At 46.3% G+C, this 25,364-nt stretch overlaps 1 protein-coding gene across 1 annotated transcript in view; it reads right to left on the reverse strand.

The window, feature by feature from the left end:
* PCCB (propionyl-CoA carboxylase subunit beta) overlaps nt 1–10,350 on the reverse strand; it is a 468,181-nt gene extending 457,831 nt beyond the window's left edge. Inside the window, exon 1 of the mRNA XM_086943865.1 lies at nt 9,988–10,350. Coding sequence (XP_086799991.1) covers nt 9,988–10,182 — 195 coding nt within the window. The 5' untranslated portion in view covers nt 10,183–10,350. The remainder of the gene's footprint in view (nt 1–9,987) is intronic.
* Between the last annotated feature and the right edge of the window lie 15,014 nt (nt 10,351–25,364).

The raw sequence follows: 25,364 nt of genomic DNA on the forward strand, positions 1-25,364 counted from the left end.
ATCTTGTGTGATTTCTTTTCTTTTCATCTTCATCACCTTCACGTTCTTTGACACCCTTTTGCTATACTGCACGCTCTAATACGGGGCAATGTATATAAATTGTGAACTGTGTTTAAAATCTTGAATATGACAATAGATTAAAAATATTGCATACATTTGGAGTCTGTTGCTGTTGCCGTTCCTTTATGTCTATCATTAATTGAGCAGGGCTGTTTAAATAACATATGCCCTTTAATTGAATAAGTTCTGACTCATTGTTCATTCTGAAATACATAGGTCTCGGACCATTGTTTGTTTATATCACTTTAATAGGTGCAGGCATACCGCAAACAGAGACTAAAACGAGTTTACACTGAAGAAATGGAATCCATGCTCCTAACAAACCTTTGTGAATTGGATTTTCACATAAGCAAATAACACTAGTAAATTTGCTCATGCTAAAAACTGCAGTGCCATTACACATTCACATTCCCTACACCCCCTATTGTCCACCCAAAGGAAAATGTTTTACTCCTTCCCTTATCAGACGTAAATTGCCAATCTGTTCCAGTGTAGATAGAGACTGGAGAGGAGTTGGTAAATATCTTTGAATATGACAATGTGGGCTTGTGCATAGACTAACAAGGCATTCCAAAAATAGAACTACAGCTTCCCACTGACTTCTACAGACCCTTGCATACATTTTTGAAAAGACTGCAAAATTAAAGCCTTGCAAAAATGGAAACACTGATATAATATACAATGAGCGGTGCAAGCTCACGTTTTCAGCTATCCCTAGAACCTCCTGATTTTCCGCTGTTGTGTAGCATTTTGGGATACAGGCGTAATTTACCAATTCATGCCCTTATATAGGTATAATTCACATTGCCCTTATATAGACATAGAAATCCTACCCATATTTAGACAAAACCAAACCAGTCCAAATACAGGCATGGCTACTTCCACGAGTTCCAAAAAGCCACAACGATTTCTAGGAAAACTCTGCTTCAGCAGTCAGGGACATGCCCTTACTTCAATATTGATTTGTCATAGAAATCATGGCGTTTTCAAAGAACTACCATTCCCTTGGGGTTCTTTGATGACGTTATTATGTCCGACTTTACATCAAACCAGGCACCTTCAAGGTATAAATATGCCTACCCTTGCCCTAGCAAAGACACGGTGGTTCGGAGCAGCTCAAATGTCTACCTGCCCAACGCAGCTCTCTACAGCAAGTGCCAAAGGAAGCCGACCCTCCAGCTGACGTACTGACAGAGAATCTGTCCTTTCTCTCGCTGAGAATCCAGCTCCAGTGTTTCCAAGCTCCCCTTGCAGGGTATTGGGAAATGGAGACAGAGATGCCAGACCTGCTTCATACTAAAACCAAGGTATGGAGCGAATTAGACCCTAAGAGAAATATTGGTTAGATTCTTGGCAAAGAAAAACTAAATCTATGATACACCTCACTTCTTCCCTCGTACTAGACTTAGGGTAGGTACATTGGGGTAGGCCTATTTTAGAAGAACCAGTTGAGTACTTCTTAGCCTTTGTTAATAATGTATGTATTTATCTATGGTCTAGAAACCATGCAATGCTTTTACAGTATTATTTTATAATACTCTTCTTACTGTACGCATTATACTTTGCAACCAGTATTACGATTGTAGCAGTTCCTTTTACCAGTTCATTTTACCGGTCTGAGAAAGAAGACTGTTCAATAAACCCTTTTATTGAAAAAGCCTGTCTCTCTATTTGTCTGCACCCCTGATGAAACGAAGTATGCACGATTGACTGAGTAAAACATCTATCTATTGTTTCCACGACTCTGAAGATTAGTTTTATTCTTGGGGAAACAAAGTTGTCTTGTTAATGCGGCTGTCAGAAACTAATCCCTTCTTGTTTATTCGAGAAAGTTTCTTGTGACCTCTAAGCTAGCTGGCACTCACAATTAAGTCTAATATATTCGATAGACACCTAGTGGATATAAGTCCAATGTCAAATCTATAGGATATGTTATTCCAATGGGCAGAGCCTATTGGGAATATAGGAACTACACTACATGGTGCCCGTTTGGTAAGGCACTAAATTTAACCACTAGATACTAGAGAAACTCAGTCGTGCTTTTCTCAGAGACCCCTTTTTCCCATAAAATACTCCAACAGACGTCTGGAGTGGGTAAAAAAGGATAAAATATCCACCATTACTGAGTAGGACGAAAATCCTATGTATTAGTTTTTGGTTTGTTCAACGTTGAAGGATACAGTGTTCCAAAACATTGTGCACCTTATCTTTGCTTCCTTGAAACTTGCTCTGCAAAAACTTTCAGCCAACAAAAATGACAAAGCGAGACCGGTGAAGCAGCAGCAGCTGCAGCCCAACCGGGTTTTAACCTGCCAAGAAATTCTCTGGGTGGAATCACTACATATGAAATCCTTTTTGGTACTAGAATGCTTGTACAGGACCTCAATCATTACACTTCACTGGTGGAACATAAACCCTTTGATATCAAAGACCGTTTGGCTGTTTTGCAGGACTTAAATGAGAAAAGGAGAGGTCAAAGCAACACAATACAGAAGCCAACGACCACTGAAGGAGAACCACCCGTCCCAGCAAGGCCTGTCTGGATTCTGAAGATTGGGGATATAGTCAGAGAAAAGATCGCGGATACAAAGGAATTTGGGCCTTCTTACAGAAAACCAGTACCTGTACTAGCAATCCACGGATCAAGAACAGTGTTACTGTCGCCCCTTGCTGGAAGAAAAGAGAACAGGTTTGTATCCATCGACCTGGTCAAACCACATCATGTGGCCGATAATAAGTAGTAGACCCAGTGGACTACAAAGATGTAGCAGAAGACCAAATCTTGCTACTATCCAAGAGGTTCAAACTGAGAGACTCATCACCTTTGAGGAATCTGCAGTGAGAAAAGAAGGACTAAGCAATAAAGCAATGGAACTTGCGCCTCGAGACCCAAATAACAGTTCGTCAAGACACTATTGTCTACAATGATGTAGCATCCGACTTCACTTCTATGACACAAGATCCGGTAGCTCCAGTAATTTCAAAAAATTCTGATGCAATTCCAACAATTGACAGTACTGCCTCTGGCTATTTCATTAACCTTGATAAGTTTTCTGAGGATCCCAGTGAGCCTGAAACGACGCCAGCAAATAAAACTTTAAAAGATCAAGTAACAGAACTTTTTCGACAACTTGAAAGAACTTATCTAATTTCACCATGGGTTGAACTTTGGATTGTGCTTGAACTTTGGCTTATCATGGTATTAACTTTGGGGATGCTGATTAATGGAAAATATAGTAAAATGGACACAGCAAGTAAGAACATCAACTTGCTCCTAAGGCCATACAAATCATCTCATCGTGAACAAAGAGACTTGACATCAGTAAACATCACAGCCATTCCTATACCTGGTGGTATAGCATGGGACAGAACAGATTATGACATTTATGGTCCAGCAGAGCTGTTGAAGATTCCACATCAATTTAAGGTTTCCTTGAGTGACTTTGTTTCACCCAGCACGTTTTCCGATTATTGGGACTTTGAGACTGTTAATATTATGATGTCAGACTTAGAGATGTCTGCTAAATTTACAAAACATGAATACTTAGAAGGTTCATCAGATTATGCGCAAATGTATTGTTATAATCATTATGGTCCTCATTATTTGCACAAATCTGCAAACCCTAGAAATGTTTATACTTTCAATCAATGGGAACATTGTCCAACGCCACCAAAAGGTAGCTCAAAAACATTCTATGAAAAATGTCAATACTTCTCAGGTTTTAATACCACAAATCCGGAAACATTTTACTTTAAAAATGTTAATTAGACAGGAATGAAAAGTATGTTAACAAATACAAAGCAAATTTATTCAGCAGCCTTTTTTGCCCAGGTATCCTCATTAGGCTTCGACTTTTGGAGTGACAACATAGAAACAAAAACTGTCTAGGGCTCAAAAGACTGGGAACTGCAGGGAATAAAAGCTTTATTTCGAGCCTCCATTATCCCTGAACAAATAATGTTTTTGAATGACACTGTGCAACAGACATCCTGTCTTGGCCTGGCCAAGATAAAAGATTTAAACAAACCTTCCATACCTACAACTACACCTGATGGCAAACACACTTCAGAGGAAGGGGGTCGACGTAAAATATATTTTTCAAAAAAACAGAACTGATCCAGATTGGAAAAAAATGTTCATCTGGCCCACAGACACTAATAACTGTCAAGATAGATTCCTGAACAAGACACAAGGGTTTACAGTAACTAGGCCAGATCCAAGATATGTCCAGAGACAACATCCAGGGATAGTAACAACATACAGTGTAGGAAAACTGTGCCTTAAGTGGCTGCAAAAATCTACACTTACAGAGGTTAAACAACACTTATCTTTACTTAAAGAAGGCGTAGATATAAGGGACTTCTTATCAGGTCCGGCAAAACGACATCATAAACGTTTCATATACGCAGGTATACATGCCATTTAAAATGAAGCTTGGAAAGCGACACAGGCAGAGATTGCAGAAGAATACGAGAAATTGGTCGTATTAATTTAGAGAAAGCACTCTCTGTAGTTGACAAAGTCACAGACTTCCAAATAGGCACAATGTCAGTCAGCGACCATCAGCCGCAAGAATTTGGCATTAACTTCCAGGGGGCCTTGCCTTCTAGGCCGGCGACAAATTTGGGATGTTCACTGTCGGTGCCACAGAAAAGAATAAAATGCTACGCACGCTAGCATGCGCACATGGGGTGATAAGATGTGACCCACAAGGAGTCTGAGGACTCAAGTAAGTGATGGATGTATGGTGATGTGCCTTCCCGGATTAACATTACTACGCTTTGTTCTACACACTCCACTAACTGCTGAATTGTATTCTATAAACCTGAAAATAAAGGTTTTTATTAAAAATCTAGCCTTTTGGAGATGAAGCACATAGCACTTGGCATTCTGATTCCCACCACCTTTAGGGAGTACATGTTTACTGATGCAGCAGTGGAAAAGGCTTTTCCATTATGATAAAGGGGCCCCACAAAGTGTGCCTGTGTGCCTTGCAGAGGATGAACATGCACACCTTCAGGACCCTAAGGTGCCCACATTCAAGTATGTCTGGTACCAAAATGCTAGGAGGAGCCGTTTGGGGTCTGAATGTGTGAGGTGACCCTGATGCTGAATAAGGTCTGGATTCAGCTGCAGCTTCTCATGTGTGCCAACTGATATTTATAGGAACATGGAGTATTAGGATTGTTTGGCCAGGTTGACATCTCTAGGATGAAGATCATGGATGCATGCCTCATTTGCCTGACCATGTGTGAAATGTGTGGGAGAGGAGGCAAAGCGTAAGCAAATATCTTGGACAAGGTAATCCACAGTGCAGTGCCCATAGACTGTGGATGTGTGTACCTGGAGGCCAAGTTTTGGCATTTTGCATTTCCAGATGGCACATCCAGCCCAAACTGCCAAATGGGGGTGAGTGCCCCTTCCTTATTTTAACACTGGATTCAAGCTAGTATAGCGGATTAGGGGTCTTACCCCGAAACCGGACCCAGGATGCTGGTTTCCGATCCAGGGAAGACCTGGCTTGGCAATTCGGGCTGGTCTGTTCCCATGAGGAACAGGGTCAAGACTGATTTGCATATGGCTGGGTCTGAACTGGGGTAGCAAAGTGACCTAAAGAACAATGATGGATTCAACCCAGATCTGTGACTGGGGGTGAGTGACTGAAAAGTTTCAGCGGTCCGCCCATCATTTCCGTGTGTCTCTTTAGGAGATAACAGGATTACAGACTGGCTTGGTAGGTAAGATTAAGAGGAGTCTAGAGACAGACTGTGTAATCAAATCCATGATTTATAGCCAACAGTCTAAAAATAGAGTGCGAATAGGGGAGGATACTGCCAGGACCTGAAGCACAGACCCTTGAAGAATAAAACAGAGAGAAAGGGGCCACTAGATCCGCCACCAGATCCGCCACCACGGCTGCTTCAACACACCCTCTGGACCCATATCTGAAGGTCAGCCAAACACAAGGTGATCTTTGGGTGCGAGTGTACAATACCTTCCCCATCAACCCTAACAAGAAGATTCAAAAAAATTGAGGGAACCCCTAACCTGTCTTATGTTTATTCTCCGCCTCTTCCCCCACTTCCGCAGGATGAGATGGGGGCACAAGTCGGGCAGACCCTTTTCCTTGTGTTCCATGTGGGAGTGAGTAAAAGAAACAGGATTGGGGGCTTAAAAATTGAAACACTGAAAGCCCCTACCAAACGAGACTCCTGCCGCACTATGTACCAGTCGTAAGGTGAAGCCATGCGCAAGTATATGAACAGTGGGCAATACACAAAAACAATGTTGGGAAAAATACCTTTCCTGAACATGGTAGCTTTGACAGATTAGGGAACTTACAAATTAAGCTAAAAGATCCTAAATTTTTTTAATTTATTTTTTTATTGTGGCTGAACAGTGGGCACTCTTTTTGCCGTGGCATAGTGACACCTATAAACGTTAGCATAAATACCAAGTCAATGGTATTAAAAAAAACCAGAGGAAACTAGAGTAACAAATAAGTCACCTCAAGGACAGTGTTAAGGTCTGTGCTCCTACTGCTCTGTCACCTCCCTACCGATTACCCTAGATCACTGCACCGAAAGAGAAGTAGAGTGAAGAAGAAAGGGAGGAAGATTTGCTTGACTTTTTCCCAATGCCAGCCTATGGGGTCAAGACTGCAGCCACTGATGGACCGGGAAATGAAGCTGTATCACAGGACTATCGGCGGATGGATCACAAGGCGGGTAACACGCAAGAAACCGCTGCAAAATGACATACTAACAGTAAAGCATTTGGCAGAGGTGTGTGAGTGAACAGGCATGATGCATACTCCACTACTGTGAATAGTTTTAAAGTGCAAGTGCATTCTGTCCCAGGTGGGTATTGAGATACCAGATAAAGCAGCCCCACAATCACTAGAGAAAGTTTAAGGTCAGTAGACTGACTGGCAAGAAGACCAAACCCTTCCCTTCATTCTAGCAATGCAGACGATAAGGACCGTTTGTTCTCTGCTCCAGATACCTTCCTTCCATTGAGACTACTCAACAGCTGGAGGTAGATTTACTGTCCATGTCCCTTGGACTACCATAACCTGATGAGCATTAAAAACAGATGTCTAACAGAAAACACCCGACTCCGTTCCATGAAGAATTGCACAGCGTCTTCTAAGTGTACAGACCAAATTGGGCAGATGTGAATCAACTGCTGGGTTTGGTAATACCAAGAAAAGTAGAGAAAGGTTGGTAAAAAAAAAAAAAAAAAAAAAAAAAAAAAAAAAAAAGTTGTCATGGCAAAGACAGTACACCGAAACTATGAGGACGGGAACACTGCAAAGGATACGCTTTTGAATGTCAGTGAAAAATAACTGGACCAGTTTGAAGTTTTGAAGCTTATTGCACAGTTAATTAAAACCAATACGCTACAGTACACAATAGCAAGATTAAAATACTCATAAAAACATGCGATATCAAGGTATTGGACCTACATTTTTAGGCTCCACCATTTCTTTGACTTGCATAAAGAACTACTTCTGAAGCTACTGCTTTGGTCTGCTGATACGTGTTTTTCTCATTAATTTATTTACCCAACATCATAGTGTATTTCTCGATTTCCTGGTCCCTTTGATGCAAGCTGAAAAGATAGGAAAATCCAGTCCTCTTTTCCTCAGTTACAATGGAGTTATATTCAGGAGTTTGGGTGAGAGCCAAAAATCGATGATGGGGCAATGGCTATTGAATACCAACTACAAATGATCCAAAACAAAGTCGTTTAGCTTTCACTTTACTTTCTTTTCCTCTGTACCTAGTTGATCCTTCTAATTCAACTTAGCTAGAAATAAGTATCTTCACATGAGTGGAACAAGAGGGATGTTGTGTAAGCGGAGGAGCAAATGTTTTTTGTATTCAAACACATATATTGAAATTATCTATAAAAACACAATTTTTCTTTCTATACATATGGATGTTGCCCATGACGTTCGGCATCCAGCTTCCCTTCAGGGGTATAGGTATGCTTTAAAAATAGAAAAATGTATGTAAAAGTGGTAGTAATATGGGCAGATTTTTAGACAGTTCGAGCTTGTCACGTGCTGATTAACGAACGACACGAATACACTGACTAGGCGTGTTGAGAGTTTTTGGTGTTACATGCAGGAAAATAAATGTTCTACCATAGCTGCAGCTGAAGTAAAACACAGAAGGACAAGCTCCTAAAAGAATGTTATACTGAGAAGCAAAAACACTTCTCAGATTGTCCAGTTTGTGCGAGATTCGTCACTCAGCTTGTGCAATTACACAAGAAAAAGTGCTGACATTTTCATGTTATAAACTCAAAGTCCAGCAACTCTCTTTAGAATGCTGTTTATAGTAAAATCACAAGTGAAGCTATAAACTTCTAAAAGTAAACATAAGCAGAAGAGCTGAAAATGTGGAGAAGGTCATGGTGGTTCATGACTTTTGTGTTTTACAAAATTATAAATGTCATGGTTCACCTTACAGTACGACAAAGCACTATACATAAATGAAGTGTACCATAGTGGGTGGTAGCTTTTAACTCATTCCGAACAGAATATTGCCCGTTTGGTTTAGGTTGTGGGGCCCAAGTATTTCCGTGTTTAAAAGTAAAGATGATGAACGCACACAATCTGCCAAATAAAAGGCAATATAATACACAACAGTCATAATGTAAACTTGCATTCTTGTTCTGTACCCTCAAAAAGTTGGTACCCAACTAAGCTTTTGAAAGGGCCCCATATAGAGAGGAAACCGTGGGAACTCGCTTAAGTCACACATTTATCAAGAAGAAATCTCAAATGTAGTGAGTCCTATGTGCCTGGACTCCTCATATGACTGTAAATGGTGTGAAGGTGAATGCATGGGAGTGAATGCCTGTGAGAAGGTACGCAACAAAACTGTAATTGTCATTCATGTTGGTAGTTGAGGGTTCGGATCCTTTTATACAAACATACTCTGATAGTGTAACCCAGTGGAGGGTATATGTATTCATGGGACTTGGCTGTTTCCCCAAAATGTTAGATGAAGATTTTGACACTAACCATGATCAACCAAGTTTGGTCCTAAGTATAGTACACTAAAATGCAATTAACTGTGTTAATTATCCATTAGTCATACTATCGTTATGCTTATTATCATGCAGTTTATTGCTATCTTGTTAGTAATCGGAATTAGCGTGGATTACGGAGATACATGGAGTCAGACACGTTCCACCAGAACACAGCAAGGTACATTAGATAGCTAAAGCAGTAGTACTGATGGGCGTGGTCTTCGATGCATGAGTGCATTATTTTATAAGGCACGAATTTAGCTCAAGTGCAAAACAGCGCTTTACATGACCACCAGATTACAGTAAATAAACAACGTCAGTTTTTATTTTAACTTTAGACACGTAATGCCGACGCAGGAGCTCGCACCTGCACCTCCCCAGTTCCCTAGGGAGAATTCCCAACAAACACTGCCAGGGACCAAGGGATGTGTATCGTAGAGGTGTGGCTGTACCTATTCACAGTCTCTTGTGAGGTGGCAGTGGAACACCTTCATTTTCATTGCTCTGCTCAAGCGGGAGATCTTAGGAGTGACCAAAGCTGTGGACTGTTCTGTATCACGCGCATGAGCTTCAGATACTGTCTCTGGGATTTTCAAACTTCAGCAAATAGCAGTAACCATGACATGGGTTGTAGCTCCTCTTTTTCATTCTCAACAGATTTAAAAGAGAACTAAAAAGCCTCCCTCGCAACATCCAGTCAGCTAACTACTCAGGTGTATGACCTTGGGTCTACCCTGCTATTTACCTCAACAGTTCAATCGTTTGAGCGCACTGGTCCACACACTGACAGCAGACTTTGCCGGCCATGACGTCACGACGCCGGCCCGGACCCGATGAACAGGAAGCGGTAAGTAGCTGTCAGAGGTCTGAGAAAAACTCACCCGTTTATGTTGTGCGTCGATCCTGGGTTGCCCTCCACCTAGCAGTGCCTCGTTTCGCTTCTTTTCTATTCTTTCAGGCACTGACATGTGGCCCAACGAGTACAGGCGCCGGGGTGGCGGCGCGGCATAAAGCCGCCGGCTACAGCCACCCCCGGCGCCCACCAGCAACCTTAAAGCAGCTCGAACAGCCGCCATAGTTAGCCGGGCTCCTACACGGACACGCGCTGATTGACTATGCGAGACGTGACGGCAGAAGAGGGTGTAACCAATCAAGGGAAGTCACAAACGATCGTAGAAGGTTTGCTGGGAGTTGTAGTTTCGGTGCCCTTCGAGAGTTGTGTTGCACTTCAGTTTGATTTGAATATTCCGTAGGTATTGTAAGTGCATTTATATAGCGCATACTACCCTCAATGAAACCTCAAAGCGCTTTTCGAGGAGCAACACACGCTACACCGGAACCCAGACAAGATTAGTGGTGAATTAGTATAGAGAAATATGAAATTAATTTGAGCGTTGGGTATGCGAGTCGGTTAGTTGGATTGAAAAGGATAGTGGAGGGATAGAAGATGGAATGGTCTAGAAAGTGTTTATTTGGAGATCCTAGCAGCAGGAGCACGTTTGGGATGAGTAGAGGGAAGGGGCTACAAAGGCTTTTTTGGGAGATCTGAATAGTAAAAGAGGTTTGAGATAATGCAAGGTAGAGGAGGGAAGAGTCTAGAAAGCTTTATTTTTGGTGGTTGTGAGAAGTTGGCCTGATATATAATGTTCACTATTCTAGTGAACACTTTGTATCAGTCCAAACAACCCTTATTGATGATTGGTTGTAAGTCAACCTTATAGACCAGCTATCCTAGTAGCATGGATACGAGCAGTCTAAGGCTAAAGACTCGAGAGGGCGTGTTAAGCCAGCTGTTATACCACACATGTACCCCTTGAATACCCAGTGAAAGGACACCACACAAGTGTTATGAAAATAAACAGTGTATTTATTAAAATCACAACAGCCCTGTACTCTTTATGAGGACAGGGTACTAAGCACAAAACAAAACTCTTACGAAAATACTTAAGTTAGCACAGTATATACAAATGCCCGAGGGGCACGGAAAACCATATACTCTGAAAGTGGAATGCGAAATTACTAGCAGGTAAGTACAGTACTAATAGGCTTTGGAATCGCTAGGTCTTGACTATAGAATCTTCAGATTACTTCTAGGAGGCCTAGGGGACTCGGGTGCAGAGTGTGCACTCTCACGCGTGATGCGGGACAAAGTCTATGGTAGCTAGATTTCACAGAGTTAGTGTTCACCTGGTAGGAGGAAAACGAAAAGTGGATTCTGACCCTTGGATAGTGAGGCTATGCTGGGGCACCGAAATGCCGAAGTTACCTAGCCCAGGGGCTGCAGCTGCATATGTCTCAAAAGACGTTCGTAGACGGACCAGGAGCCTGGAAGAAAGAAGTTGCTGGCAGGCGACCACTGAAGAAAGTTCGATGGATCCAAGCCTGGATCGATGATAGAAGACACCTGAAAGCAGAGGGGACCAAGTTCGTGACTACTAGCCAGTAGTCAGGTGGCACCAGGGGGGCACCGGATGGTAGTCACCTCGACTAGGTGAGTGGGTGACGCTGTGTCCGCAGATCTCACGGACCAGGAGGCGTTGTCGGCGACCAGGATGGAGGAGCGAGCTGTCCCACGATGGATGAAGCTGTCGGCGTCGTTGGACCCAGGATTGGGCAACAAAGCCTTGGCAAATTCAAGCCCACGCGGTGGACTCAAAATGGCGTCTGGAGTGGACCAGGAGGATCCGGGGTGCCTCTCTTGAAGAAGGAAGCAAGGGCCAGTCTGGAGCAACCAGACCAGCAGCAGTGATGTCGTCGGGCGTCGTTAAGAAGGCCACAAGCCAGCCGGCTAGTAGCCAAACAACGCGGTGAGCAGGCAAAAGCAGAAGGGCCCCACGCAGATCGTGGAGATGCTGGAGGGCTGATCTTCGGTGCTGGAGCTGCTCAGGGTTGGGGCTTCTCGGACCCCAAAGCACTCACCAGTGGAAGACTCGGTGGGCTTGTTGCAAAGAAGTCGTGCAGTCTTGGCGATCGTCGGTCCCTCGAGGTCTCGTCGCACTCACAGTTCTCAGCTTGGCGGTAGAGGTGAGTAGAGGTCAGAGGTGCCAGGGAAGCCGGGTCTCGTCGAGCTGTGTCGTCGGATTCCGGAGGAAGGACTTGCAGCAGACCGCAGAGTTCTTAGGATGGTGCCCGCTTGATGCAGGGTGACTACTCCTTAGCCACAAGGGAGAATCTTGAAGAAGAAATCTTGATGTCCTTTCGCAGAAAGTCGTGTCTTGATTCCAAAGATGATCTGATTTGAACAGGGGGCCCGCTCCTATCTTTATACTAAAAAAGGGGGCTGACCCGGTGACTAGGTCCTGCCTATGGGTGGGACTAGGAGGGGGGTGGTTACACCCCTCTCCCATGCCGGACTTTCCCCAGGCCAGGGGCTGGTGTGCCCCTGGAACTGGTTCTGACCGGCCTATGCATAGTGAGCACCGGGGTGCCACTCAGCAGTCACCTTCCTGTAAAGCCCTGCCTACCCAGGATACACAAAACCCTGTCTGGGACGGTGCTAGCACCGCCCTCGACAGGAAACCCTTTGTCCAGGCTCCCCTCGCTGGAAGGACTCCCAGCTGCAGGGGGTCAGACTCGTGTCTGTGGTGGCAGCATCCATTTTGTGGAGCTGAGGCTTCAGTTAACTTTAACCGGGGTTCACAGTTACATACATGTCGTGTCCCTCTAGAAGGGTGGAATGCTAACCCCGTCGCCAGAATTGGCGAGGGGTTAGTATTCCAATTCGTATGACACCTTACTCGACATGTTTTGATAAAGCAATACCAAAGATAGCATTTAACCGCGAGGATTATAATGCACTTAAGAGTATATGGTATGCAATATCATGGAACAGCTATTAGGACTTGGTTCCGCAAGCTGCAGACAGGCTCAGCTCATGCCAGAGCACCATCTCACACGATTCCAAGCACTCTGCCTTCAGGATTGTTAAGGCCTGCCATAGGAGTGACTGATAGGAATCTGTGTGTCCATTTTTAGGGTTAGATATAGGTATACTATATCTACAGCAAAGGGTGATTACACGACTTTGCCCCAGCTGTCATGCAGCCAGTTGTGTCAAATTTAGGAGGCCAGCCAGGGGTGGCATAATACATGCTTCAGCCCCTGGTAGGCCCTGGGTACACCTATGCCCTGAGTTACAGGGTCTGATAAGGTGGCCCAGTACCAATTGGAAATGTACCTAGGGTACATGGAATCCATTTTACAGAGAGAGCAGTAGGCCTGGGGTCCTGATTAGCAGGGCCCCAGGTCGACTATGTCAAAAACCAGCTAAAACACAGGGCAAAAAGTTGGGAGCAACCATAGTCAGGAGGTACCTTCCTACACAACCCCCCCCAAACGAAAGGAGATAAGGCTATCCTTGTCCAGGTAAGCCTCTATTACCTAAGTGGCCATATAAGGAAGGACCAGCTCTGGCTTGGTTTCCCCCTGTGTCGTGGCCCACTAGGCGACCCCTCACCCTAAGGGTATCTGAGGGTCTCCACCATAGGGAATCTCTGTCTCTGGTGTGTCTTGGGAAAGAAAAAGGCTGATGCTGGGATGGAGTACTGAAGTGAGGCTCCTCTACCTTTGGGCTCAACTTCCTCCAATCACCATCCATCATGTGTGCCTTCCTTTCTTTAGCTGAGATGCACTGAGCTCTCAGGGTCAGCCTCTGGCTACCTAAAGCTGGAGGCTAAGTCCCTCTGTTTGGCTTACTGGAGGGACAGGTCAGGTCTGGGGTTTTTAGGCCCCATGTTTGGCTGTGCCCAACAGTGTCCAGCTGTGGGAGGTCCCTAACTTCTTTTAAGGGGGATCCCTCAGGAGTCTGATTTCTTTTCACTTGGCTAGGTTTACCAGCTTCAGTGATCCTAATCTGCTTATTAAGGAGTTCTTTTGGACAGGGGGCCCCTTGGGGTCCACCACTGGCCTCCCTGACCTCTTCAGCCCTGGGCTGACTGAGGCATGGTAGAGAGGGGCAGGTTACCTGCTCCAGACTGGGTCCCACCTTGGAAGGGTCCACTGACATCAGGGGCTCTGCCAGGCTAGGCCTGACTACCTCTGGGGCAGTTCCTTCACAAGGGGTCAGATCAGTTCCCTGAGGAGGCTGATCCTTTCCTAGAGTCTGGTGGGAGGGAGATTTCTCTTCCTCCTCAATGCTCTCTGTCTGAGTGGAGTGATCCATTGTTTCAGGCTTCACAACACTATCATCTGTTTGAGTAGAGGCTGAGACCATTACAGCCTTGCCAACCTTTTCAGGAGGGCACTCAGTTTGTGTTTGGGCTGTGACTGTCACAGCCCTCCTATCCTGTTCTGGAAAGTCTGTCTGAGCCTGGGCAGTGGCTACCACTGCCCTTCCAACCTTTTCAGGGAGGAATGGTGCTTGGACTGGGGCTGTAGCTATTACTGCCCCACTAACTTGTCTGGATAGGCCTATCATTCTGGAGTGAGTTTCTTGCTCCACCTCAGCCCATGCTGAGAGTTCCAGGTCATTCCCCAGTAAGCAATCTACAGGTAGGTTATCTGTCACTGCCACTCTCATGGGCCCTGTGACATTACCCCAGCTGAGCTTGACTACTGCCATGGGATGCCTTCTTTTCACTCCATGAATGTCTGTCACCTGATAAGTAAAACCAGGGGTCAGTTGAGCAGAGGGGACCAGATGGTCAATCACAATGGTGATGCTGGCCCCTGTGTCTCTGAATGCCTCAACTTTCTGACCATTGACTAGGAGCTCTTCTCTATACTTTCCCAAAATGTGGGGTCCAGTAGTGAAGTTGGCAAACCCCATGCCAGTCTCACAGACAAGAGTGTTGTTAGGGGACCTGGCTAGGCCATAGTCCTCCTGGTTTCCCAAAGTAATGCCCACCACATTCTTGGGAGCACTCCCACCACCTGGGGGATTACCACTAGTGGTAACAGGAGGTTTGGGAGTATTACTTGGGGGTATATTTCCCTTATTGCTATTTTTAGGGCAACTGGCATCACTTTTGTAATGGCCCACCTGTTTACAGGTATGGCAATAAGGTTTCTTCTGTTCTGAAGCAGTGTTCTGGGACCCACCACTCTTGTTGGAGTTTTGGGGCCCTTGGGAAGTCTTCTCTGTGGATTTATCCCCACCCTTCTCTTGAGGCTTGGTTGATTCCTTCTTCTGGTCACCACCCTGGTTCTTAGGCCTGACCCTGGTTCTGACCCATTTGTCTGCCCTCTTACCCAATTCCTGTGGAGAGGTCAGATCAGAGTCTACCTGGTGCTGGTGTAATAACTGGTTCTGACAATTACTTAAGATTTGCTCCCTCATAATTAGATTGTACAATCCTTTAAAATCAGTAACCTTACTACCCAATAGCCAGCCTTCAAACGCCTTAGTGGCACAATCAACGAAGTCAGTCCAATCCTGAGACTGAGTTTTCTGGGTGTCTCTGAACAGCATCCTGTACTGTTCAGTGGTTAAACCAAACCCATCAACCAGTGTATTCTTCAGGACTTGGTAATTGTTAGCATCCTCAACTCTAGTAGTGAGGAGCTTATCTCTACCTTTACCTTCAAAGGAGAGCCACAAGATAGCTGCCCACTGACTCTGGGGAACACCTTGCACAGTGCAGGCCCTCTCCAGAGCAGTAATCCATTTGTGGATGTCATCCCCTTGCTTAAAGGGGGGCACTATCTTATTCAGGTGTTTTGTATCAAAACTCCTTTTCCTATTGCTAGGTATAATGCTGCCACCAGTGGGTTTTGACCCACTCAATTCCTGCTCTCTAGCAAAGGCAAGTCTCTCTTTGGCCAGGGCAAGTTCTTCCCTGGCAATCCTCAGATTGACTTCCCTTTCCTTGGCTTCATAAACTCTCCTCTGAGGGGAGGTCATCCTCCTCAGAGCAGAGGCCTGAGAGCCATTGGTTCGAATGGATCTGTTAGAGCCTCTTGAGAGAGACCTAACTCGTCCATTCCCAATGTTAAGCTGGCCTGAGAGAGGTCCTAGGGCTCTCCTAGTGTCACTCTCATGCCTGCTTAAGTTGTCCCTAGTTAGCTGACTAACTACTTCTGGACCTTTGTCTGCCTCATCCCCAGATGTCTCCTGATCATCATCCTCCTCACCTGAGAGATGGATGAGATCTGGGTCACCCCTGGTTCCTTCTAGGGCTGGCATGTCCCCTTCTGGATGAGAAGAGCTAAGAAGTTTCTCAGCCTTTCTAGCATCATAAGTCTCTAAGAGACCAATCAGAAATGGGATTGTGGGGTTAGACCCCTGTTTTAGCTTCCTGGAGGTACACACTTGTCTCATCTCCTGGAAACTAAGGGCTGCATATCTAGAAGAGGCCTGTGGAGGGTCCTCAACCATCAGAGGGGTCTCAGTAGACTCTCCGTGGTTAGACATGCTTCTAGTGTGGTGTAAGTGATGCACCTACCTACACTATGTGTTTACCTACTGATCCCTTGCTAAGAGTTGCAGCCAAGGTGTGCTAAGCCTTGAGGAGCTGCAACAGCTGGTTCAGTAGAACTCAGAGTATTCTAAGCTAAGTTATATGTACCTAACAGTACTTATGTGATCTTTCAACAAGATATTCTTAGGATACGTGTGGTAGAACAACAGCAAGCTCAAATCCCAACCGCTGCTCACCAATGTGAGAAGTTGGCCTGATATATAATGTTCACTATTCTAGTGAACACTTTGTATCAGTCCAAACAACCCTTATTGATGATTGGTTGTAAGTCAACCTTATAGACCAGCTATCCTAGTAGCATGGATACGAGCAGTCTAAGGCTAAAGACTCGAGAGGGCGTGTTAAGCCAGCTGTTATACCACACATGTACCCCTTGAATACCCAGTGAAAGGACACCACACAAGTGTTATGAAAATAAACAGTGTATTTATTAAAATCATAACAGCCCTGTACTCTTTATGAGGACAGGGTACTAAGCACAAAACAAAACTCTTACGAAAATACTTAAGTTAGCACAGTATATACAAATGCCTGAGGGGCACGGAAAACCATATACTCTGAAAGTGGAATGCGAAATTACTAGCAGGTAAGTACAGTACTAATAGGCTTTGGAATCGCTAGGTCTTGACTATAGAATCTTCAGATTACTTCTAGGAGGCCTAGGGGACTCGGGTGCAGAGTGTGCACTCTCACGCGTGATGCGGGACAAAGTCTATGGTAGCTAGATTTCACAGAGTTAGTGTTCTCGGGCGAACCCGACCTGGTAGGAGGAAAACGAAAGTGGATTCTGACGCTTGGATAGTGAGGCTATGCTGGGGCACCGAAATGCCGAAGTTACCTAGCCCAGGGGCTGCAGCTGTATATGTCTCAAAAGACGTCGGGAATCCTCGTAGACGGACCAGGAGCCTGGAAGAAAGAAGTTGCTGGCAGGCGACCACTGAAGAAAGTTCGATGGATCCAAGCCTGGATCGATGATAGAAGACACCTGAAAGCAGAGGGAACCAAGTTCGTGACTACTAGCCAGTAGTCAGGTGGCACCAGGAGGGCACCGGATGGTAGTCACCTCGACTAGGTGAGTGGGTGACGCTGTGCTCGCAGATCTCACGGACCAGGAGGCGTTGTCGGCGACCAGGATGGAGGAGCGAGCTGTCCCACGATGGATGAAGCTGTCGGCGTCGCTGGACCCAGGTTTGGGCAACAAAGCCTTGGCAAATTCAAGCCCACGCGGTGGACTCAAAATGGCGTCTGGAGTGGACCAGGAGGATCCGGGGTGCCTCTCTTAAAGAAGGAAGCAAGGGCCAGTCTGGAGCAACCAGACCAGCAGCAGTGATGTCGTCGGGCGTCGTTAAGAAGGCCACAAGCCAGCCGGCTAGTAGCCAAACAACGCGGTGAGCAGGCAAAAGCAGAAGGGCCCCACGCAGATCGTGGAGATGCTGGAGGGCTGATCTTCGGTGCTGGAGCTGCTCAGGGTTGGGGCTTCTCGGACCCCAAAGCACTCACCAGTGGAAGACTCGGTGGGCTTGTTGCAAAGAAGTCGTGCAGTCTTGGCGATCGTCGGTCCCTCGAGGTCTCGTCGCACTCACAGTTCTCAGCTTGGCTGTAGAGGTGAGTAGAGGTCAGAGGTGCCAGGGAAGCTGGGTCTCGTCGAGCTGTGTCGTCGGATTCCGGAGGAAGGACTTGCAGCAGACCTCAGTGTTCTTAGGATGGTGCCCGCTTGATGCAGGGTGACTACTCCTTAGCCACAAGGGAGAATCTTGAAGAAGAAATCTTGATGTCCTTTCGCAGAAAGTCGTGTCTTGATTCCAAAGATGATCTGATTTGAACAGGGGGCCCGCTCCTATCTTTATACTAAAAAAGGGGGCTGACCCGGTGACTAGGTCCTGCCTATGGGTGGGACTAGGAGGGGGGTGGTTACACCCCTCTCCCATGCCGGACTTTCCCCAGGCCAGGGGCTGGTGTGCCCCTGGAACTGGTTCTGACCGGCCTATGCGTAGTGAGCACCGGGGTGCCACTCAGCAGTCACCTTCCTGTAAAGCCCTGCCTACCCAGGATACACAAAACCCTGTCTGGGACGGTGCTAGCACCGCCCTCGACAGGAAACCCTTTGTCCAGGCTCCCCTCGCTGGAAGGACTCCCAGCTGCAGGGGCTCAGACTCGTGTCTGTGGTGGCAGCATCCATTTTGTGGAGCTGAGGCTTCAATTAACTTTAACCGGGGTTCACAGTTACATACATGTCGTGTCCCTCTAGAAGGGTGGAATGCTAATCCCGTCGCCAGAATTGGCGAGGGGTTAGTATTCCAATTCGTATGACACCTTACTCGACATGTTTTGATAAAGCAATACCAAAGATAGCATTTAACCGCGAGGATTATAATGCACTTAAGAGTATATGGTATGCGATATCATGGAACAGCTATTAGGACTTGGTTCCGCAAGCTGCAGACAGGCTCAGCTCATGCCAGAGCACCATCTCACACGATTCCAAGCACTCTGCCTTCAGGATTGTTAAGGCCTGCCATAGGAGTGACTGATAGGAATCTGTGTGTCCATTTTTAGGGTTAGATATAGGTATACTATATCTACAGCAAAGGGTGATTACACGACTTTGCCCCAGCTGTCATGCAGCCAGTTGTGTCAAATTTAGGAGGCCAGCCAGGGGTGGCATAATACATGCTTCAGCCCCTGGTAGGCCCTGGGTACACCTATGCCCTGAGTTACAGGGTCTGATAAGGTGGCCCAGTACCAATTGGAAATGTACCTAGGGTACATGGAATCTATTTTACAGAGAGAGCAGTAGGCCTGGGGTCCTGATTGGCAGGGCCCCAGGTCGACTATGTCAAAAACCAGGTAAAACACAGGGCAAAAAGTTGGGGGCAACCATAGTCAGGAGGTACCTTCCTACAGTGGTCATTGTAGGAGGCTGGCTTAGTATATGGTGAGCACCAGAGGCGCAACTAGAGCCAAATTTTGTGGGGGGCTAAGAGAAAATTTCGGGGGGGGGGGGCTGAACCTTTGATCAGTAGGCAGAGTGGAGCTGCAGGGCCTCCAACAAAGGGTGAAACAACAACAAGGCCTAATTAGCATTCAAATGGACCTGTTAAACGTTCGGGTGCGGCTCTGCGTGCCCGGGATCTGTCTCATCCCGGGCTGCCACATACGACGGGGGGGCTGAAGCCCGGTGAGTTCAATGGGTGCTGCGCGCCTGGTGAGCACTTATTTAACCCCTTCACTGCGGCGGCTATTCCGCCGCAGTGCTAAGGGGGCGGGGCGGCCGCATGCTGGTGACGGAGCCGCTCCGTCACGAGCCGCGGTTGAGCTGTGCTCGTGACGGAGCGGTTCCGCCATGGCCCGCCCCGCTCAATGGAACGCTCAGCGCAGGTGCGAAATTCGCGCCGCGCAGGCCGCCGAGCGGGCCATGACGGAACCGCTCCGTCATCAGCACAGCGCACCCGCAGCTGATGACGGAGCGGTTTAGGCATCAGCGTCCAAAGGGTTAAGTGACGCACCTTGCACTAATCCAGACAACCCTTTTGGTGGTTTTTATTGGTCTTAGACAACCTCTGAAAGCGCTCTAAGTGGTAGCTGTGGAGAGCAGGCTTAGCCCAGAAGAAGTGTAAAGCAGCTTGTTTTACCAGATCTTATCATGTAGTGTAGTTAAACAAAAAAGAACCACAAAATGTTGTTATAAAATATGTCTCATTATTACACAACACTCACTAACACATTGGTATATCTCCCATCCAGAGATAACAACACAAATACCCAAGAATACTTCAATTGCAAGAGGTAAGTAAGCACAATACACAGTAGTCTCCAGGGGGAGACTATACCATATACTAAGAAAGTGGAATGCGAACTGCGACCAAAGTCAGGACTTGGACCTGGAGACTCAGAAGAGCTGAGGTCACAAGGAACCACCCAAGGTAAGTTCCCAGGAACCCCATGGAGGCTGTGTGCAGAGTAAAAACACTGCCACATACTCAATAGAAGTCAACGGGAGTCGCAGTTTCAGTTTTGAAGAAGAAGAACCCTTCCCGGTGGGCACTGAAGAAACTCTGTGGAAGATAGAAGGTTGGAGAGTCACCACACCCATGGATACCTACACCAGGGAAGCCGGGTGCATAGATGCGAAGTGACGTCGAAAACCACCGTAGACCACAAGGGAGGACTTCAGTAAAGATGCCACTGGTGAAGACTGTGCAAGAGTCCGGTGGACTCCAAGGGTGGATTCTTGAAGAGAAGAAACTGAAAACAGAGGGGACAGTCTATGCCACTGGGAGGTGACCAGGAGGCATGGAAGAGCAATGCCCACCGCTGACAGAAAATGCAGGAGTGATGAGTGTGACCATGTCTCTACAGCTGTGAGGATCAGGCGACACTGAGGAAGTCCGGAGCCGTGCAGAAGCTTTCCCATGTTGGAAGTCAAGAACCAGGGGGTTGGTGTCCGGTGAGAGGACCAACAAGCCTTGGCAGCAGCAACAGATGTGGTAAACGATGAAGGAGCAATGCTGAGATCAGCAAGGTCCAAGGGACTCACCAAGTGCAGGAGAGTCAGAGCAGACCCTGAGCAAGCAGGGAAGCCCACTGAAGCAAGAGAAGATCATTGAGAGGACCCACAGGCCAAAGGCACAGGAGTCGCAAGAGGACCTTGAGCAGCTCACCAAAGATGAAGGCTCACAGTGTAGATGATGCAGTGAGGGCGAAGATCTTGGCAGGAAGAGATGCTGGAGCTGGCAACGGCAAGTTGACGCAGTGCACAGGGGTTCAGTCCCAGCGATTCTGGCATAAAAGTTGCAGAGAGAACAGGTCAGGCCTCGAGTGAGTTGAAGAACCACCACCTGTCTTGCTGAACCTTTCGAAGTCCATGGGACGTCAGGAGCAGCAGACTAGTCATCTTCGTTGTGGTGCCTGCAGATGCAAGGGAGTGACTCCTTCATTCGAAGGGAGATTACTTCAGGTGTACTTGATGCCCACAGGTCTATTAAAGATCCTGAAAGAAGCACAGATATATATGATGAAGAAGACTTGCAAAACAGCGAGACCAGGAGCAGCAGGAGTCTTTATTGATGCAGTCTCGGTTCCAGGCGGAGTACAATTGTACAGATGGTCAAAGAGTGACGTGATTTCAGTCTTGAGTCTTATCCCACGACAAATCCACCCACGGGTAAGCCCTTTTATACACTTAGAAAGGGGTTAGGGTTAGGACAACTCAAGGGTCACTTCCAGAGTAGGTGCTGGACATAGGGAAGGATACTCCCAATGTCCTTTGTCCAGTTTCGTTCAAGAGCGGGGGCCAAGGGCTCCCGGAACTGGCTCAAACTGGTGTATGCTAGAAGGACACCAAATGTGCCCTTCAAAGCAGTCCGGTGGTGCTGGCACAGGTCTAAGCTACAGCCCAATACACTAAGGTCTGTATTGGAGGTGGTCACACCTCCCTGTGACAAGAAACCTATTGTTATACCTTCCCCTGCTCAAGCTCAGCTCAGCAGCAGGAGGGCAGAATCGTGTCTGTGTTCGGCAGGAGCACTAACTAGCTAGCTAGCAGAACCTGAAAGGCTGTTACTGGGAGTACTGCGGGCTTCCCGGAGGAGCCCCCCAATGCTTGGAATTGTACCTCTAACACCAGTAACAGTGGTGGGGTATGATTCAACATGTTTGATACCAAACATGCCCAGGTTCGGCACAGCCATTGTATAGTTAGCCATCACGTAATGACGGATGGCCACTATATGTATTAATATGGTTGACCGCACTTACAAAGCCTGGAGAATCGACTCTGGGGTTTGTAGAGGTGTCCTGCTCATGCAGGGGCATCCTCACACTTATAACCCAACACCCTGCCTTCAGGATTGAAAGGCCTACTTTAGGGATAACTTATAGGTTTTAAGTTTTGTGACCTCAAATATAAGGAAACTTATGTATGTCTGGTGTAAGTGGTGCTAGCACCAGCTTAAACAGGCTGCAGTGGCAGGCCTGTAGTCACAGTTTGAGTGGTCTCTCATAAGTGGCACAATACATTCTACAGACCACCTGGTGTACCTTGGTACCATATACTAGTGACTTAGAAGGGTACACCAGTAGCCAATTGTTGAAGTACAAAAGTATTTGCCATGACTAATTTAGGAAGGAAGCACAGTGACAGGGGTACTGATTAGGAGAATCTCAGTCAGATTAGTCAAAAAACATACTGACACCAGCAAAAAGTGGGGGTAACAATGAAAGCAGATCCTACTTTTCTACACAATCCCACCCCAAATGAAAGGAGATGAGACTAACATTGCCCAGTTGAGTCTTCATTTTCTATGTGGAAATATCTGGAGAGTCCCCCTGCATTGGCATGGTTACTCCCAGGTCTATGTTCCACAGAAAAGTCCATCCCCTGTAGGAAAATGGTCCACTTCAACATTTTGGGATTTTCACAGTTCATTTGTTTTAGCCATAAGAGTGGCTTATGGTCTGTCTGAACAATGAAGTGAGTACCAAACATGTATGGCCTCAACTTCTTCAAGGCCCAGACCACAGCAAAGGCCTCCATCTCAATAGCCAACCAACGCTTCTCCCTGGGGGACAACCTTCTGCTTATAAAAGCTATTGGTTGGTCCTGGCCATCTACACCAAGTTGTTATAGAACTGCGCCTACCCCTATCTCAGAAGCATCTGTCTGGACAATGAAGGTTTTGGAGTAATCAGGACTGCACAGAATGGGAGCAGTGCACATGACCTGCTTCAGGTCATCAAATGCCCTTTGACAGCTAACTCCCCACTGAACTTGTTTAGGCATTCCTTTGGAGGAGAGATTGTATACTAGGGACTTATAGGGATACCCCAGTAGCAAATTGTGGAGGTACAGAAGTACTTACCATGACACATTTAGGGACGAAGCACAGTGACTGGGGTCCTGATTAGCAGGAACCCAGTCAGATTAGTAAAAGAAAGCATACTGACACCAGCAAAAAATGGGGGTACCTATGAAAGCAGATCCTAATTTCCTACAATCATAGAAGGGTAGGGAAGAGGCTAGAGTCTAGAAACGGCTATTTTGGAGGATCATAGTAGTCAGAGAGTGGAAGTAGAGGATTTATTGAGAGAGGTAGGGGGTGAGATATAGAGTAGTGCATTGGAGATGCTGAATTAGAAGTAAAGAACAAGTTACTTACCTTCAGTAATGAGGTATCTGGTAGAGACAACTAACGACGCACAGGGGTACTGCTGGGGGAAAAAAAAACTCTGGATCTAGACTGACACCTGGGGCAAATTCTAAGGTAAGGAATCCACAAATAACTGTCTCTATCAGATGTAATAAATATAAAGATGCATAAGTACATGGAAGGTATGTATGTATAAGTAAGGTAATATATTCAGATTTAAGTTGTAATAAATAAACTCAGACTTTCAAGTGTTGCTGTACTTTAAGCTAATTTATGTGTATGCATGTGTGTCTATATATGTATATATTCTTTTGAAAGGAGGTTTTGTGGCATATTTTCATGTCAGCCGGAGACGCGCAGAGACCCCCGCCTTGAAAAGTTGGCACTGACATCACTGGCTTTAGCTGCGACCGCGGCTGTTTGTGCGTCCAAGGGATTGGAAGGACAGGGCACGCCATGGACTGTGGGGAAATTTAGAAGGCAGTAATGCAGTTATTCAACTGTGTGTTGGGCGGCATGTAACCCACTGTTGCCCCTGCTTGACACTCAAACCCAGATTCCAAGGCTGAGGTGGTTCGGGGACCCAAGGAAGCGTTTGTTCCCATAAAAAGAAGGAAAATTTGGCTGTTTTAATGTGCACGGACTATTCTGCTTAAAACCCGCAACAAAAACTGAATTCCCCATGCAACACCTACCTGGACTGAAGTTGATGCATTCTTGGTGTGGCAGTCCACAAACACACCGTGAACTGTCAATAGGTGTGCAGATACTCACGGGGGCGGAGTGTGACCTTGACCAATCAAAGGGCAGCAGGATTTAAACTCGTGATGTGAACAGCCTCCTGGATTCTTGGGCACTGATAAAGGCAGATGAAAGTGCCGAAATGCATTTGCCATTACAGGAATAAAATTTGCTTCCAAAAGATGTTCCCCGGTGTGGTCTCTACTCATTTCTTTTGAAAGGAGGTTTTGTGGCATATATATATATATAAATTACTCCACGAATTGCAGACTGCGATTCAATGACAATTTGTTATTTGCACTTTCACCACCTTTACCCGCTCCCCAGCTGTTTACAGGTCGCGAACTTTGCACATATGCTATCATTTGCACAGGGATTTATCCCAAAATAACTGAAAAGGAAACTTTATGAATTTAAATGTTTCTTTAAAATGAAAATAATTTTTTAAAAAAAGTTATTTTTGTAAATGTAGCATGTATGTACATGTAAATCAATTGATCATTTGCAATGTAGAGTCTTTTTTCTACCCTTGTGATCACGTGACCGGAGTGTAAAGTGGCGGGGAGGCGGGCTTGCACTGCATTATAAAATTGAAAAAAGTCTTTGAATCGATGCATGTGAACAAGGGCTTTGGAAGCCCGAAACGCGTCTTGCCCTCGCAGTTTTCAACCCTTGCAATAAATATCTGTGTATCCTGACTGTGGTCCGTCTCCTACTTGCCTGGTGGGTTCTGAGTGGCACTAGAACCTGAAGCGGCGTTTTTGGGAGTTTGCGCAGATTGAATTACGGAAGTCAGCTTGCTTCCGTTCACGGACCCCCTCCTCGAAAAGCCGGCATCCACGCTCAAGCTATCTTGCACCGAGTTCCTGAATGGAATTGTAAGCGGATGCCCCCTCATGCGGCCAGAAGCACAGTAATACCGGCGTGTAGGACGATTCTCGGCGGCCGAGT

This window comes from Lissotriton vulgaris, chromosome 11 (assembly GCF_964263255.1).
Source record: "Lissotriton vulgaris chromosome 11, aLisVul1.2, whole genome shotgun sequence".
NCBI classification, from domain to species: domain Eukaryota; kingdom Metazoa; phylum Chordata; class Amphibia; order Caudata; family Salamandridae; genus Lissotriton; species Lissotriton vulgaris.